General features: G+C 35.8%; 1 protein-coding gene, 1 long non-coding RNA gene and 2 other non-coding genes across 5 annotated transcripts; all 4 read right to left on the bottom strand.

Moving 5' to 3' along the window:
* Window positions 1-3334: 3334 nt before the first annotated feature.
* Trnal-uaa lies at window positions 3335-3418 on the bottom strand. Its single transcript has one exon. It is a non-coding gene; the product is annotated as a tRNA-Leu (tRNA).
* Window positions 3419-4482: 1064 nt separating this feature from the next.
* Trnal-uaa lies at window positions 4483-4566 on the bottom strand. Its single transcript has one exon. It is a non-coding gene; the product is annotated as a tRNA-Leu (tRNA).
* Window positions 4567-5755: 1189 nt separating this feature from the next.
* On the bottom strand, window positions 5756-7317 carry LOC111630835. 2 transcript variants are annotated; one of them, XR_002757593.1, is made up of 3 exons: window positions 7161-7317; window positions 6001-6922; window positions 5756-5928 (listed from the first exon to the last, which is right to left on the bottom strand). It is a non-coding gene; the product is annotated as an uncharacterized LOC111630835 (long non-coding RNA). The 2 variants fall into 2 exon arrangements; XR_002757595.1 differs by having other exon boundaries at window positions 7012-7293.
* Window positions 7318-10382: 3065 nt separating this feature from the next.
* LOC111630876 (33 kDa inner dynein arm light chain, axonemal-like) lies at window positions 10383-15479 on the bottom strand. The gene is made up of 3 exons (XM_023375039.1): window positions 15256-15479; window positions 13029-13193; window positions 10383-10592 (listed from the first exon to the last, which is right to left on the bottom strand). Exons 1-3 carry the CDS (start codon window positions 15355-15357, stop codon window positions 10557-10559), a joined length of 303 nt encoding a protein of 100 aa, XP_023230807.1. The 5' UTR covers window positions 15358-15479; the 3' UTR covers window positions 10383-10556.
* Window positions 15480-17921: the final 2442 nt, after the last annotated feature.

The raw sequence follows: 17921 nt of genomic DNA, 5'->3' as shown, positions 1-17921 counted from the left end.
ACATTGTTAATTATATTCCTTTCTCCTATCAGAGACGATGAATGTACGTTGCAAAGTTCATTCAGATGCTTTTGTTGGCACATTTTCGTTGGTACAAACTTTCATAAAATTTCTGCACAAAAATTCTCCAGTATAGTTTGTTCCACTTTTTGGTTGAACTTGGACTTAGCACATTCAGGTAGTGTTTCAGAAACACTACCTTATAGTGTTTCTGAAACAATTCAATTCAATCTGAATCAATTAATGAAACAATTCAATTCAATCTGAATCATATTAACTTTTTTTATCTTATGTAAACTACCTCAATTCCCATCTAACTGTTCTTGAGATGAACAAAGGTTGGACAGACCATATTGGAAATGTAAAAGTCTGCAATTTAAAAACTACAGCACAATAAAACAGCCAAAATTTAATATTTGTGTTGACACATTACAAATACAGTATAAATTATAGTAATTAATATTTAGAGTCAAAAATAACTTCATAAGTTTGTTTATTACACCACTTTCAAAATAATCTCAAACTGTGGTTATATATTTCTGCCTTACATCCATGCCACTTGTCAAAGTAGTCTTGATAGTGATTTTTTTGTAAACTCTTTATGAGTATTCATTGCTACAGTTTCCATCTCTACTGATGATTGAAACTTGCAACTCATCTGTTCCCTAAAATGAGATAAGCCGACGATTCTTCAAAGTTGCAAAAGATTCTTGGTCAGATATTCATTAATTAGGACAACTAATGGGAACTGTGGTGACAAAAGGCCTTAAAGACATCACAAAAATAGCTTGTGGGACTGCTTTGAAAAATGGTATAGACACCTGATGTCACGTTTTTTCAATTCAAAATTCCCCCGAAAGCAGTTAATAGATGACCGGCACGACTCTATTGTTAAAGAAAAAGTATGATGTACAGGGGCTAGCCACTACTAATTTGAGGTGGAGAGTGTACATTTTAAATTAAATGATTTAAAAATATGATAAAAAATTGCAGCCCGGCATTGTGACGATGCCATAATAAATATTGCTCCTACTTATAATTGTTTGTGAAAACTTTGCTTTCAACTTGTGAAAATATTTGCAATGAAAACTCACATTTTGACCGTTGTCGTGTTACGAACCACAATATTGAAGTTAAAATCCTTCTAAGAGGTAATAAGGAGTTAATAACTTGGGAAATGGAAGAAGCGTTGCATTTGCCTATCAAAAATAGACAAAGAAAGCATGCCAGTAAGAGAAAGAGACTGATAAATAGAAACTACACCATTAGGATGGTACAAATTATCCATCATTGTGCCTAACAAAAGTATATTAAAAGAACTAACCTTTTGTTTGTTATGTTGGAGTCACTAAAACCGTGAAACCGAATACAGATTAGAAGATTACCAATCCGAAATGCATTCTTAAATAGGTGAAATAAAGAAAACTGTTTTAATATCAGTCTCTGCTAGTTGAGCATAATTAAAAAAGGTTCACTTTGTTCGAGTTATGGCAACGCTTAAACGATCTCTGCCTCGGGGGAGATACCTTCCGGGGTGCACACGTTACAAACATAAAGAAAACCAGAAAAACTCCACGTGGCCAGCCCGTCCGAGCGAGGCGCGAACCCACGACCAAACTAGCAGTGTTCAGAAAACGAAGACCGCTTGGTCACTGGTAGACTAATTAAGAAAGACGTGATAAATATTACTAGTCTTACTATTGGAAGAAGAAACCTTCTCTTATAACTTTGTATACGCACTCAAGCCTGACGAAATAGAGTTTGTCTCCTCAAAGTTAACTACCGTCCTTTTCCCGAGGGCTTTGTACATTCCTAACCTTACAACATATTTCGGCCGAGGCACTATTTTTTCTCGATGGCGTCTTTTTCATTCCTAAAAAAAAAGAAAATTGTAGGGTGTTTCTGAAACCCTAAAATTTCCTCACTCCTTAGAATTCTGTGCTTACTACATCGGGCTATCTCCTTATAGATGGAACAGAGGCAGTGGCGTACCGTAGTGGGGGCGGCTCTTTTTTAAGGGGCGGCAAAATTTCACAATAAATAATAATAATATCTTGTAAAAATTTGAACCATCCTAATGTAAATTTGCGTCGCGCCTACGATACTGCTATCGTCCGGACAGTCAGGGAATCGGCTCGCCGTCCGGTGAAGTAGTAATTTTTTCATTGGAGGAAATTCTGCGTAGCCTGTTGACTTTTCTTTTTCTTTTTTTTTGCTTGTACGATTCATTCGCGTTCATATACACCACTAATATCCATTAGAGCTATTTTAAACAGGTCGCTGCAATAGCACGGAATTTTTCATTGCTTGTTCTGTGACAAAACTGAATTTTAGTCTTTTAAATTGAAATACCTAAATAAGGGGCGGCAAAATTTTCCTCCGCCCCGGGCGGCTGACACCCACGGTACGCCTCTGAACAGAGGGCCTTCTCGTAGGTGACTACAACACCGTGTGATAGAACATTTGGAAAGGATAGATATCCACAAACTGTTCGGGATAAAAACGGCATGAAAATAGACAGTTCACTTATATGTTAATGTAGGCCTATTCTGATACAATTTAGCAAAATCGCTGTAGAGGAAATTGCCGTCAACAATAATGTAACGAAACGATGACGTCATTTACGTTTACATCAAAATAAATTTTAAATTATCATCATGAACGCCGTTTAGTAAAATCGTCGTTAAAAGTTTTAATTGGCGTAAATTTGAATAAAATTCGTTTCTTTCCATGCAATTTTATTCTTATAAGCAATACAATACCTCACAGTATCTCGTACGCTACATGTGTCTGTAAATCAAATATTAAAACAGAAAAATCTTTTAGTCAAAACATGATTTTAAATATCACAAAAGCGAAAGGCCGAACTTAATAACTATAATTTGTATACACTGTACTTATGACTTTGTTAAATAAAATATATTATTCCATTATTTTTGAAATCCTTATGGATTTTGCTTACACACTTTGTATAGTAGTAGTATACTGTATTGCAAAGGATAAATAACAAACTATAGATGGAATTACAACTTGGAGAAAATTGTCCCATGTGACCCGAAAGTAACATACGAAACTTCAGAGATCAAAAACAAAGAAGAGTAAAATTTCATCTTACACGCGTTCAATAATCAGTGTAATGCAACGAATGTGCAGCACTGTACACACATACATATTTTAAATGTCAGAAGAAAATTCAGGCCATTCGAGTGTTAAAATAACATTCCATTCAAGACTTCGAATTTCGCGTTATGAAGAACTGTTATAAGAAAAGACAAGTACTGTACAGAAGATTTTTCAAATTACCGCGATAAATGTTCACTCGAGCAAAACAAACTGTCAGAAGTGGGGTTCGAACCCACGCCCTCATACGAGGACCAGATCTTAAGTCTGGCGCCTTGGACCACTCGGCCATTCTGACGCCGCGTAACAATTTCCTAATCGCGTGATTATCAAATCGAAAAGCAATCGTTATCAATCCCGTCGCATTTTCGTTACACCTATCCGCTTTCGGAAGAAATGCCATTCGAACTGCCATCATCGACTGGATATTTCGCAACGAACTTTTCACGTTTCATCACATGTTGTAACGAATCGTTCGGTTTCTCATCGAACGTGCGTGCCATCCCGAGTTGAGAATTGCTAAGCCGACGGTTTATGAAATTCGTCTGCAATTTCGCTTCTTATAAAATTTTTTACAGAAGCGACGGAAAGAAGCTTCTGTGTAACATTTATCCCGAATTATCATTCCCTCTAGAATGTACTTAAAACACACAAGCCAATTCAAATTGTTTTTGTTTTATTGAGTTTCCTACTAATTAGTTTTATGCTGACAGGTTATACCAAAGCAGAAATGTTAGTACTTAATTCAGGAGAGGATTATGAGGCCCTAGGTGCAATTTTGTTACAACTTACCTTTATGTAAAAATATTTTTAATGTTAATGTTAAAAAGACAATAAAATCCTAAAATAATAACTTCTTTTACTTCTAACACACACCTTCACTAAATATAATTTTTTGGTAATTTTTGTGGNATACACTGTACTTATGACTTTGTTAAATAAAATATATTATTCCATTATTTTTGAAATCCTTATGGATTTTGCTTACACACTTTGTATAGTAGTAGTATACTGTATTGCAAAGGATAAATAACAAACTATAGATGGAATTACAACTTGGAGAAAATTGTCCAATGTGACCCGAAAGTAACATACGAAAATTCAGAGATCAAAAACAAATAAGAGTAAAATTTCATCTTACACGCGGCGTTCAATATTCAGTGTAATGCAACGAGTGTACAGTACTGTACTGTACACACATACATATTTTAAATGTCAGAAGAAAATTCAGGCCATTCGAGTGTTAAAATAACATTCCATTCAAGACTTCGAATTATGAAGAACTGTTTATAAGAAAAGACAAGTACTGTACAGAAGATTTTTCAAATTACCGCGATAAATGTTCACTCGAGCAAAACAACCTGTCAGAAGTGGGGGTCGAACCCACGCCCTCGTACGATAACCAGAGCTTAAGTCTGGCGCCTTGGACCACTCGGCCATTCTGACACCGCGTAACAATTTCCTAATCGCGTGATTATCAAATCGAAAAGCAATCGTTATCAATCCTGTCGCATTTTCGTTACACCTATCCGCTTTCGGAAGAAATGCCATTCGAACTGCCATCATCGACTGGACATTTCGCAACGAACGTTTCACCTTTCATCGCATGTTAGTCGTCGGTTGTAACGAATCGTTCGGTTTCTCATCGAACGTGCGTGCCATCCCGTTTCATCCCGAGTTGAGAATTGCTAAGCCGACAGTTTATGAAATTCGTCTGCAATTTCGCTTCATATAAATTTTTTTTTTACAGAAGCGACGGAAACAAGCTTCTGTGTAACATTTATCCCGAATTATCATTCCCTCTAGAATGTACTTAAAACACACAAGTAGGATTTTACAGCCAATTCAAATTGTTTTTGTTTTATTGAGTTTCCTACTAATTAGTTTTATGCTGACAGGTTATACCAAAGCAGAAATGTCAGTACTTAATTCAGGAGAGGATTATGAGGCCCTAGGTGCAATTTTGTTACAACTTACATTTATGTAAAAATATTTTTAATGTTAAAAAGACAATAAAATCCTAAAATAATAACTTCTTTTACTTCTAACACACACCTTCACTAAATATAATTTTTTGGTAATTTTTGTGGCTCCTGCCAGACAGCCGGGCCAAAGGTGAGCGTCTCCGCCACTGGCTTATTCAGATTAATTTCGCCAAAAATCGAGTTATCTTAAGTGATTTTTATGTTAAATTAAAAATGAAATTTGTGTTTAATATAAAATATTGACATTTTCCATTTATCTATCCACCTGAAAACCATGTCTTTTTAAAAATTGTACTCATGTAAAATATATGCAAATAAACTGAATTTCTCTTAATTTTATATTTTGTATAAAATAAAAAGCAGATTGACACTTATAATAATTTATCGAACCATTTCTTATTTTTCTTACATACACACGTAATTTCTCAATAGTTTTCATATTTGTTTTAATTACAGTTAACTGTCGAAAATCCGGATTCGGCTGTCATCACAAATCAATTCTTGCAGCGAATACCTGAAATTCTGTCTAATGAGTGCAAATTGTAATTACCAGAGCCCCTTCGGCCGCCAATTTAAAGTCTTTTAAAATCTTTAAAATTGGCGTTTCCACTTCCCGGGACGAGGACCCAGGGGTTGGATTTGTGGGAAGCGTGTGTTCGGGTTGTTTCATTGTGTGGAATTACACAGAACGAGGCGCTTGACGTGTAAGTGCGTGAGTGCGAGAATTCGAGTAAAGGTTAAACGGTGTATATCTTCGTGTACAGTGGTGTTATGTCCGTGCGTGTGTGTGTATGTGTGTGATCGAAGAACATCTTCGGCATGTCTATAAACAGAAAACAGTAAATTACGATACGAGAATAAGATGTGTTAAGAAATGAAACGAAAGAGTTCTTACCATCGGAAAATATTCACTTGTACGATAAATGGTCCTCTTCGTGGTAAAGTTGGGGAGGGAGATTCTTCTCCCTCCCAAATGTTCCTACAAAACACAAAGGCAGTGAGAAAACGAGAAGTTTATTCATTTATTACCTAAGGTCAAGATTATTACCTTAATCAGACAGCCTTTCTTCCCGAACAGTGTTATGAGAAGAGCGAAGGGTTCGTTAGGCTAGCCTAGGCTAACCTAACCAACCCTAACCGGAAGCTCAATCCTCATAACAGCTGTTTGGGAAGAAAGGTCGGCCGAATGTCGCGTCCGGTGAAGAAACGTGTCAAGTCCGTGGGTCACGTCCGGGTAAGAAAGGTCACGTCCGTTAAAAAGTGTCATGTCCGGGTAAAAAGTGTCGAATCCGGTAAGAAAGTCGCATCCGGGTGAAGAAGAGGAAATCGAAGAAGATCACCGCCTAGGCCAAGGCAACCGCAGCCGTCCGCAGCAACTAAACCACGGACAGCACGGTCCCTCGACTTCGGGGGCTCTCTCCTCCGACTCCTCCCCGTCCAGACTTCGGCCAGGCGGTGGCGTCGCCGTCGCGGACGAACGGGCAGAACACGACCAAACAGAAAGTGTCAGCTCGGACGAGCTGTCACTTTCGACATCCTCCACAGCAAGGTCTGTGGCCGGATGACCCCCGAAGACCTCGGCCAAGCGCACTGGACCCAGGGTGTAGCGTCGCATCATCCCGACTCCGGGAGGATGCCACGCCACGCGCACTTGGCGAAGGTCTTCTTCACCCGCTGCCTGTCGCTCGTCGAGCCCCCGCTCCTCCAACGGCACGGAACGACAGACTCGTTCCGCGTCGTCCGAGGAACCCTCTCCCTCCGGCGCCACCGCCTGCCTCCGCCGGAACCGCCTCCAACAACGCACCAACGTCTTCATCCTGTAAAAAAGAAAATTTGCAATTAGTCCAGTGAAAACAAAAGCTTAAATTAATGCTTAAATTCTTCCGAGTAAAAGCAAACTGCTCACCGCAGCCGCCTTTTTAAATCTAAAAGATTCGAATCCGAAGCGCAAACGGTCGACCATCGAACGATGTGCCGAGATGTCTTCTGGGACCGATTCTCCAAGTAATATTAAATAAATTCTTACGTCTAGGATCAATAAGGACTAAGACTTACCTAAAAAATCTTCAATCTTCTCTGTAAAAGGCACGAAACCGCAGAAAACAGCACGCAATCCAAGAGCGAAAGAAAAGCACGTCCGACAGCAACGAGAAACACAATCGAACTGCGATTCGTCATGTGTGACGTATTTCGAACAAACGTTAAAAAACGCGTCAACAATGTTCGAATTTCGTAAAAATTAGAATTTTTAAAAAAAATAAATTTTTAAAATTTTTTTCAATTAATTAATTTATAATTATTTTTCTTTTTTAAATTTGATAAATAAATTATCTTCTGCATTTACATGGTGCAGAATGTCGACCGTGGAGAGGTAAAAGACGATCTTTTTAAATTCTACGTCTCGAGGCTTGACCATCTCCGAAATTCGTTCGAATAAATATCTTTTTCGTCCATTTTCGACCATGGCATGAAATAAATCAAATTCTTAGGATTCCTCGGTCGCCGCGGGTTTCGCCTATTAATGCAACATTAATATTAAAAATAGCGAAAAACCTTTATAATACGGCCGAACGAAAATTAAGTCCGACACAGACTGAGCTAGGGGGAAACGACCATTCTTTCTCCTTGAATTTCTGACTTTTTAAACGATCTCTCCCCTAAGTTCTTAATGTCATCGCTTAATCAATTTGACACGTCCGCAAGTGTTGATCCAACTTTGAAACTTTCGCTCGTACCTCTCGTGCCGTGATATTTTATTTCCTGACCGCTGAGACTTTTTCTTACTTACAACGCTATCGGAGGAATGCTACATTTATTTCCAAATTTTTTCATTGTCCTAATGTCTTTATTCCGAGAACGGAATTATATGAAATCCGAGACCAGATGTGGAAACTTTAGAGACAGGAGACCTCAATTAACTATGTATGATCTTTTGATTCAAACCGAAAGTGACGTTTTTTTTTAATTCAAACGTTAGTTATCAGATGACCGGTACGACTCTATTGTTACCGGAAAAGTGTGGTGTACAGGGGCAAGCCACTACTAAGTTCAGGTATCTTGAATTAAATCATTTTAAAATATGACTAAGAATTGCAACCCGGCATTGTGACTATGTCACAATAAACAATTGCTCGTAGTTATCGTTCGTTTGTGAAAGCTTTGGTTTCCACTAGTGAAAATACTGTATTTGCGATAAAAACTACATTTTGATCTTTGTCATGTTATGAACCGGAATATCGAAGTTAAAATTTTTCTGAGAGATAATAAGGAGCTAACAATTGTGAGAAAAGGCATTTTTCTTATAAAAAATAAACAAGGAAAACATGCCAGTAAGTGCAAGAGACTGATATGTAGAAACTATACCATTAGGATGTGTACAAATTGTGCACTATATCCATCATTGTGGATAACAAAAGTATATTAAGACGAACTAACCTTCTGTTCGTTATTTTGGAGACACTAAAGCCGTGAGTTCGAATAATGCTTAGAAAATTATCAATCCGAAATGCATTCTTAAAGAGGCGAAATAAAGAAAACTGTTTTAATGTCAGTCTCTGCTAGTTGTGCATAATTAAGAAAGACTTGATAATTATTACTAGTCTCACTATTGGAAGAAGAAACGTTCTTTTATAACTTTTTATACGCTCTGCAGCCTGACGAAATAGTCTGTTTCGTTGAGGTTAACTACCGTCGTTCTCCCGAAGGCTTTATAGGTTTCTAACCTTTCAAATTGTTTCGGCCGAGACAATATTTTCTTTCGATATTTTCATTTCTAAGGAGTGAGAAAATTTAGGGTTATTCTAAAACTCTACAATTCTCTCAATCCTTAGCCCGATGTGGTAAACAGAATTCTATAGATGGAACAGAGGGCCTTGTCGTATGTGACTACCACACCCTGTGATAGAACTGCTTCGGCTGAAACATTTGGAAAGGATAGATACAGGGTGGGCCAAAAGGTACTTTACAATTTAAAAATGAAATAACTTTTTTATTTTTAATTATTTTTAAGTTTCTTTTTAATATTATAATGTACGCATCTTGGAGACATTTTTGGTTTAAACATGAAAGATGACATCATTTAAATGACCTCCGTTTTCCTCTACGCATAGGCGAGTTCTTTCAAGCAGTTATGGCACTCTCCCTAACTGCTTGAAAAGTGACTGTTTATCATTCAAATTTCCTGACGAATATTTTCCTTCAGCTCAGCAAGAGTTCGCGGCTTATTAATAAACACTCGCTGTTTCAAATATCCCTATAAAAAGAAATCTGGGTGGAAATCACAATGTGTGCTTTCTGAGTAAGAACAATGGAGTGCTGATGTTCAAAGTAAAACTCAATGAGTTTTGCACGTTGTTCTGTCGTTAATTTACCCATAATTTATTTCTAAATTCTGCATTTTAAAAATCTGAAGAAAATATATATAATATAATAATAGAAAAAAGTTATTTAATTTTTAAATGGTAAAGTGACTTTTGGCCCACCCTGTATCTATACACTGTTCGGGATAAGGACGGCCATGAATATTGATAGTCCATTTTTATGTTACTGTAGGCCTATAATCGTACAATTTAGCAAAATCGCTGTAAAGAAATTGCCGTGAACTTCGATGTTATAAACAATAATGTAACGAAACGATGACGTCATCTATGTTTATATCAAAATATATTTTAAATTATCATGTTACTGAAAGCCGTTTAGTAAAATCGTTATGAAAAGTTTTAATTGGCATAAATGTGAGCTTTGTAATCTTGAGTAAAATTAATTTGTTTCCATGCAATTCTATTCTTATAAGCATAAAATTAAGCCGTAAAACTGAATTAACTCTATGGGAAACCATCGTAAACCTTTGGCCTATCGACCCGAAAGTTTCGCCAGTAACGAGAAAGGATTAAGTTTGAAATTTGAGCTTTCTAGAAATATCAAATTCCTCAGTAGTTTTTTCTCTACGAGCGGTTGCAGTTCCGGATGAAGAAAATACAGCTTTTTTAGAGTTTTTGCACTTATCAATTGCTTATATTTCGGCAACCGCTTTATACAAAATCTTGAAAGTTTGCATACTACCTAATAAAACAATTTTCTTTCGAACGACACGAGATATTCGAAATTACTAGACCTATAAGTGTTTGGGGGCGGAGAAATCGACCCCCGAAAATCGGTAACTTGATTCTTGTATATGTAGTCAGTGACTCTTTTACTTGCCGGGGAGTCACTTCTGGTCTAAGACACTAGATTATTTTAAATATTTATAATTTAAATAAGCGATATACAATAAATACAATTTGAAAAACAAATTGAAATAACATTAAATTATTTACATTATCATCACTACTAATGAATGAATCTGTTAATTTATTTAATAAATACAGAAAATAAATTCAACGAAGACATTGTCAAGATTGAAAAATTATATACTTATTTTTAAATTTAACATTCATTCTTACTTTACGTTGCTTATTTTATAGTACCGACGATTCTGTTAAACTGAGCCTTAAATAAAAAATAAAAAAATTAAATCAGTTTCATTCATATATATAGATACAATACATACATGCAGTAGAATCTTGCTAATCCGATTTCTCAAGTATCCGATTATCTCAATTTAAAATACATATAGCAAAACTTGTAACATTAACTTTAATTAAACTTAAATATCCCTGTGCATAATATAACAATAACAAAATATAGCTCCAAAAAAGAATCAGTACGGAAGGGCGACAGAACATGTAGTTCATTACCTTTAGTTCTATACACTCAGTAATCTGGCATTCCTCTGTGCAAGAATTGACCGGATTAACAAGTGTCTACTGTATGTATACAGCATGTACAGTACATAATATTTCAGATGTGAAAATTTTCTTTTTCATTCGATAAAATATTTTCAGTAATAAATCATAAATATATTTCATATAAATCTATATATATATAATATTTATTACATATTTGAAGGGTTCGGGTGTAAAAGATTGTAAATGCCATTTCCATTAGTACGTTATAATGCGTGCTAACAGCTAAACAGCAATGTATTTCACTTTAAATATTAAATCTAATTTTTAATTGTAACATACACTTTATTCTGATTAAATTAAATAAAGCTGAAATCTTCTTTAAGACATTTAATTTTTGCATTTTCTCAAAACTTACATTATGGCGATTATCACTTTTTACACCCGAACTATTTATTTAATATCACTGTTATAAACACTAGTCCAAAGTACACTAACTAGATTACATGTTGTTTTGAATTTGTTGCCTTTATTTAATCTTATGTCTTTATGGTTTTGGTAGGTCTTTATTCGAATGAGATTCAATTTATGAAAACTATAGGTTTATCTAGACCAGTATTTCCTAACGTGGGGCCCACGCCTCACAGGGGGCAATTGGATTGTTAAGAGAGGCAATTCGAAAATGGACTCGTCCAGAGTTTAAGTTAACCGTATAGCTCAGGCATGGCCAACATACGGCCCACGGGCCAGATCCGACCCGTCTAATGAATTTATGTGGCCCGCATTTAATCTTTCAATATTTGCTACTCAAGTACGAATAGCTCGATGCAAAATTCTGATGCCTAAAAAAAAAGGCTAACAACTCACTGTTTGTTTAGAGTTAACGCTCCATTACAAATCTCTTAAGTACAGCGTAGAATGTTGATAATGTGAAAAATGTATCTGTAATCTCTGTGTACAATTTAGTCTGTACGGGGTGACACCACAGTGAGATCTCGCACCATCTCAAAATCTTCCTAGGGCAGCCTCTGGTTTGGCCCGTGAAAAAAGTTTTCTTTCAAATTCGGCCCGGGGCAAAAACTGTTGGCCACCCCTGGTATAGCCGCTGTATATGTTAGGGGGCATAAACATTTTAGAGAGGCTTAGGTGGGGCATAGCAAAAAAAAAAAAAGGTTGGGAAACACTGATCTAGATTATTAACAAAGCAATCTATACAGTGACGGAGCTACCATAGAAGAAGACTATGCAACTTTATACCGGACAACTGGGGACCAATTTTATCAAGTAGGGGCCAAATTTTGGGAGCAAAGTATACAATCATATACAGTAGTAAAGTATAAAATATTGGAAATGGTTAATATCAGTATTCGTAAGGGTCCCCGAGAAGTCAAAGTTCATAGGAAGGCTCGTTGGCATTTGCCCTAGTCTTAGTAGACTAGTAATTCTGTATACGATCGAATACTGTACTTCGTCCAGCGAAATGATATATGATAAAAGCCTGATCAATTATAGTAGTCAACAGGGCAACCAGTAGATGCTACAATTCTCTCTTGTTCAATAGTTAACTACTTAGAAAACGTGACGCAAACTTTATCTTAATTAATATAAAATCGGATATCAATTCGATAGAGCTTAAAAAATGAAGGTGAAAAAGAATTATCGTTGACAAAGAGATTTTGCAATGCTGTAGCGGTATGGTTGGAAACTGGGATTCTATTGCCCCGTTCACATGGGGCACAAAATTCGAAGCTTCGCTACTGAATCCAAATTATTTCGTATTTAATACTCTATATAAAATATAAAATACAGTTTGTGGAAATTTATATTGACCAAGTATCTGCACATTTAAATTTATAAAAGTGTTATTTAAAAGGGATGTCCATACTAGAAGGGAGGAAGGGGTTATGACAAGTCAAACAAGAGGAACGTCCGTCTATTTCATTTTACTATATTTATCTCGAAATTTCTTCTATGTTTCGTTTCTATTTATGGTATCTGTTATTCATAAAGTGATAAAGGTTTTAAAGGGGGGTCGAGTTTTGTTGGACGTCCGAAGAGGGGTGGGCGTTACGGAAACTTGGACAAACTGGGACGACAGGGGAGGCGGAGTAAAAATTTCAAGAAAAATGCGGATGTAATTTATATACTGGTACAGCCCCAAGGTAAAAATTAAAATCATAACATATGTCGTCAATATTACCTTCAATTGTTGATTGACTCTTTTCAAAAACTGTATTTCATTAGTATAGTTCTTTTCATCGGTTTCTCGCTTTTCTTTAGCGTTTTTTTCAATCATTGTACATCTGGCAGTAAGCTCTTCTACTTGTCGATTTAAAGTTTCTCTGGTGCTTCTAAGTTTTTCCAACTACAAAAATTATGTAAATTTTATAATTTTAAACTTATATAAAAAAAGATTTTTCGATTATCTAAATACTAGATATAAGTACCCGTCAAGCATGACAGAATACTTTTTATGATAAAGTAGAAATTGAAGAATTGAGAAGAGGAGAGATTTTAAGAAATTCAAGTACAGCTGCTAATATTTCTACAAATTAGTTTACACTATCCGTTGAAACATAAAGAGCAACAAAACAAATTTTCACCTGGAGTGGACAAAAATAGAAGTTATAGAGAATTCACACACACACAGACACAGACACACACACACACACACACACACACACACACACACACAAATGATGGCCTTTATATTAAAAAAATATTAAAATCTTTCTTTATACACTACATTCTGAGTATGGCCAAGCGGTTCCATTCCCTGAACACTGAAAGTTCGATCGTGGGTTCATGCCTAGTCAGAACGGGCTAGCCATGTGGAATTTTCCGTGTTTTCTCCACGTCTTTAACGCCTGAATTATCTTTAAAAGACCTCTCGGAAGGCATTATTCCCCGTGTATGACCAAGCAGCAAGCTTCGGCAGGCAAAAAACGAATCGTATGATCGCAGCATCGGAGAGAATAGCGCCTAAAGATAAAAGCCTCCATATTAGCCCAGACAACGAATAGAATAAAAATTGCAGCCCGGCGTTGCGAGGATGACTCGATAAATAATTTCCCGTTGAACTTAAGGTAAGAATCATATCTTTCTTAATGGCTTTACTGTTACGATATAGCGATTGCAGAACTTCTGATTTAAATGTATGTCATATTATTATAAAATGTTCAATAAATACGAAAGAAAATTTTCAAATAGATCTGATTGCGAGATAAATATTCGGCATATAACTTGATAATTTTATTTGATTACATTCAGTTCTACTCTTAGAATTTAACAATTCTCTGTAAAATAAGTGACGCGTTATAGCTTCATGGGGTCTAGGCCAATTTGAATTATGGAACCCCATGTACAGTACAATGCTGGCTTCAGACATTTTTCCTCGGGGAATTTTTTTCTAAAAGTATTTTCTTATAGAAGATTGATTTGGACTCCTGTCCAGCTGGAGACCCCAAGAAATTGTTCTTTTTGCCCATAGGATCACGCGCTACTAGTTAAAATTTATTGGTAAAATTTTTCCCGTAATTCTGATTCCCATAATCAATATCAATGATATTGACAATAATAATTTCCAGAATATTTAATCAAGTGTAGATGAATTAATATATATATATATATATGTTCCAAGACTTTGTTCGCTATCCGAATTGTTCGTTAACCGATTATCGATTTACCATAGGTTTCTATGGGAATTTGATTAATTCGTTCTGGAGACCCCCCAAAAAATAAAAATATATATACTTTCTTACTACGTTTATTCACATGTAATAATAAAAATACATATATACACGGGCTTGCATTTTTATTAGTCGTGTTTTTCCGTTTGTGGGGGTTAAAGAATCTGTCCAATGTCGATTGCTTTTCTGTCTTCTTCATGATTTTTCAGAAGTAATTAATAGCATTGTAATTGTAGAGATCTATAGGCCTATTAACCTCAACCTGGTTTGGATGCCATTTTAAGACCGTTGTTCTGACATCCTCCCACTTCTTCAAAAGATCTTTAATAGCAGATATCGGCATAAATCCGTATTTTCAGAAGAAAACGTAAAAGAATTGTTTCTGTCAGAAATATAAAAGGCTGGAATTACAAGGGAGAGTTTCAAAGTTCGGGGGAATACTATTCGATCAGTATATACTGGGTAGAACGTCGTTGTCGACGTATCCCGCGCTCCGAAGAGTTTTGAATTGTTGCCTGAGACAAAGGAAGACCAATCGGTATTCGTTATTTACGCGCTTCTTCTTGTGTTTGTTCAGTGAAGTGTTCGTTATCCGAACATGTGTTCGTTGTCCGATCATAAAAACCTTTCGCGAAAGTGTTCGTTATCCGATTTGTTTGTTATCCGATCTGTTCGTTAACCGATCACCCACTGTATTTAAATTTTAAATAAAATTATTGTAAAATTTTGATAACTTACTATTTTATCTGTTTCTTCTATATCTTGTTTAGCTTGCAACGTTTTCCGTGTTCCAAAAATTACGCTGCTTTCATAAAGAGTTTCATAAGCTGAAAGAGTCATGCGAAGTTCATCTCGGACTCTCAATAATAATAAGCCTCGTTCAGTGCTATGTAATGTCACTTGACGGATAAGTTCATCTGTAAAAATCCATTTATAATTTTATTATAATTCATTTTATATTGGAGTTGAAGACTCCATTCGAGATAGTCATAACATTTACCGAAATAATATAACCCAGTGTTCTTTAAATTATCTGTGATTAGCTCTAGATGATGGAAGCGATAAAGTTTTACATGCATTGACCCTTTTAGTGCCCACACGTTGAAAGTAATTCAAAAAATAAAACATATTCGAGATTTACAAATTTCCAAGTGCTGTTGTACGTAATATTTAATTAATACATAATTATAACACAAAAATCCCGATTAATGGAGATTCTGCATTATCCGAAGTGAATTGTGGACGAAATAAGACGAGAGAATGGAGTATAAACACGCGTTATTTTCATTGTGGAATTGTGTTCTGTTTTACATATTTCTGTGGTGTACGTAAAACAGTTACATTTCTTCATACATTATGACTACAAGTATGACTGACTGTAAATACTGTACATATATCAGTTAGTACATTTGTAGAAAAACGCATTAAAAATTTGTTATAAAGTTAACGTATTATATACAGGACATCTCGAATCTGATTTTATAGAAAATGTATCTTGTTCATTCACAATTTGTTTTTTAAATTAGAATTATAATTTTAAATATCTTGAATAGTTGCGAAATTTTTATAACTTACTTAAAATACTTCAATTAAAAAATTTGGTTTATATATAGATTCTTCCTAAGAAAGCCAAACATAACACCATACTTTTTAATATGGAAAATCTAAGCAAAAATCATTTACCTGATTGAAAATATAAGAACTACACAGGCTTATCTTTGGCTCGATGTATTGAAAGCCCGAGAATTGAATCCGGTGTCCGCGAATTTTAAAAACCATTTATTTAATGAAAGATATGATGACCTTCACGTAATATTCGAAAATACAGTAATACAGTAGAACCTCGAAAACTCGGCCTAATGTGGACCGAAGGGTGGCCGAGTTTGTGAAAATGCCGGGTTATCGGGTATAGGGTTAAAAAAAATAAGTACGAGTGATTCCTCAGAAAATAATGTACTGTACTTGTATGTATTGTTTACTTGAGAATATAACAGAGAATAAACTGCCCAAATACCCTTAAACAAAGGAAAAGTACGTCCTTTATGAAGGCATAGAGCCTTTACTACATGAAAATGAAAATTAATGAATACACTGTGTACAGTAATTTACCTGATAAGACAGACCTCAGAAAAATACTTTATGAGAGCTTTTATACTTNTTTTTTTAAACACTTTCCGCCCTGTGGGCACTAAGAGGGCCTCTTTTTGCAAGCCTATTATGGGTTCGGCCAGGCCCACAATGGGGCTGCCGGGTGGTGAGGAACGGGGCCCGACATATCCGAACGGACCACCCCCCGAAAAATTCCTAGGGATTTTTCGACCCGTTCGGATTCGAACCCGGGTCCCCCAGAGAAGTAGGCTGCCACCTTGACCGCTCGACCATCCGGTCGCAGCCGAGATCTGATCTAGGAGAACAACCCCAGGAATTTTTCGTGGACGATCTGTTCCGAGTCTGTCGGGCTCACCACCCGGTTGCTCCAATTGTGGACCTGGCCGAACCTATAATGAGTATGATAAAAAGAAACTTTTAGTACTCCGAAAAGAGGGAAAAGTCAAAAAATAGGCTGGCCAGGTGAGGAGTATAGATATACAGTATTCTGAATCGTGAAATCATACTTTGAAATTCTTAATTGATTAAATCATGGACATCTAAAGTGATAGGTTGACGTTTTTCACTGTGTAGGGCTCTGTGATTACGGTTTATCCTTCATTCAATATCCAATGACACTTTTAAAATTCTACCCGGCCTGTGTACACTAGGAAGGCTTTTTTCGGCCAGGTCCACAGAAGATGGCCAGATAATAAGAAACGGTACTCCGAGAAATTCGTCGTGTTTTTCAATCCGTCCGGATTCGAACCCGGATCCTCCAGAGCGGTAGACCGAATCTTAACAGCCGGTCATTTAACTCGGTTTTCAATTACTTATGATGATCGTCGCCGTGATTCCAAGCGAAACAACAAATTCAAATCAATAGAAGAAGCGCTAAAATTCAAACTGAGCAATATGAACTGATTCCACATAAAAAAAAGAAAAAGGAAAAAATTGATCGACTCCAATGATAACTTACAACTACTTTTGTTTCGTCTTCCGGTTTCTGTGAAATAAGTATGGGATCATCATATTTTACTAAACTCGGGAGAAAATGAGCCGCTTTCATACTTGCTGGATATTAAAAAGCTATTGAAATTTTAAGAATTAAGCATTCGAATAAAATCTTGTTTATAAATTGTTACCATGGTAACTGTACATATATTAATAATTATTTTTTTAAAAATGTTTCAAATCGTAAATGAGAAATATTTTAATACATTTCGAGTTATTTATTTAATTAATAATAAGTTAAATAGATGTATATTTGAATTATATTAATTATTATTTTTTTCTTTTTCTAAATTTATTAAAAG

This window comes from Centruroides sculpturatus, unplaced genomic scaffold (assembly GCF_000671375.1).
Source record: "Centruroides sculpturatus isolate CEXI.00-Female unplaced genomic scaffold, Cexi_2.0 scaffold6, whole genome shotgun sequence".
Lineage (NCBI taxonomy): Eukaryota > Metazoa > Arthropoda > Arachnida > Scorpiones > Buthidae > Centruroides > Centruroides sculpturatus.
Note: the sequence above shows the minus strand (reverse complement) of the source record. Positions and strands in the feature narration are given on the sequence as shown.

Coding starts and splice junctions, on each gene's coding strand:
- LOC111630876 (XM_023375039.1), bottom strand. CDS start 15,357: ATGACTCTTTCAGCTTATGAAACTCTTTATGAAAGCAGCGTAATTTTT. Junction 13,194..15,255: donor TAGAAGAAACAGATAAAATA/GTAAGTTATCAA, acceptor TAATTTTTGTAG/TTGGAAAAACTTAGAAGCAC. Junction 10,593..13,028: donor GAGTCAATCAACAATTGAAG/GTAATATTGACG, acceptor TTTTTATTTAAG/GCTCAGTTTAACAGAATCGT.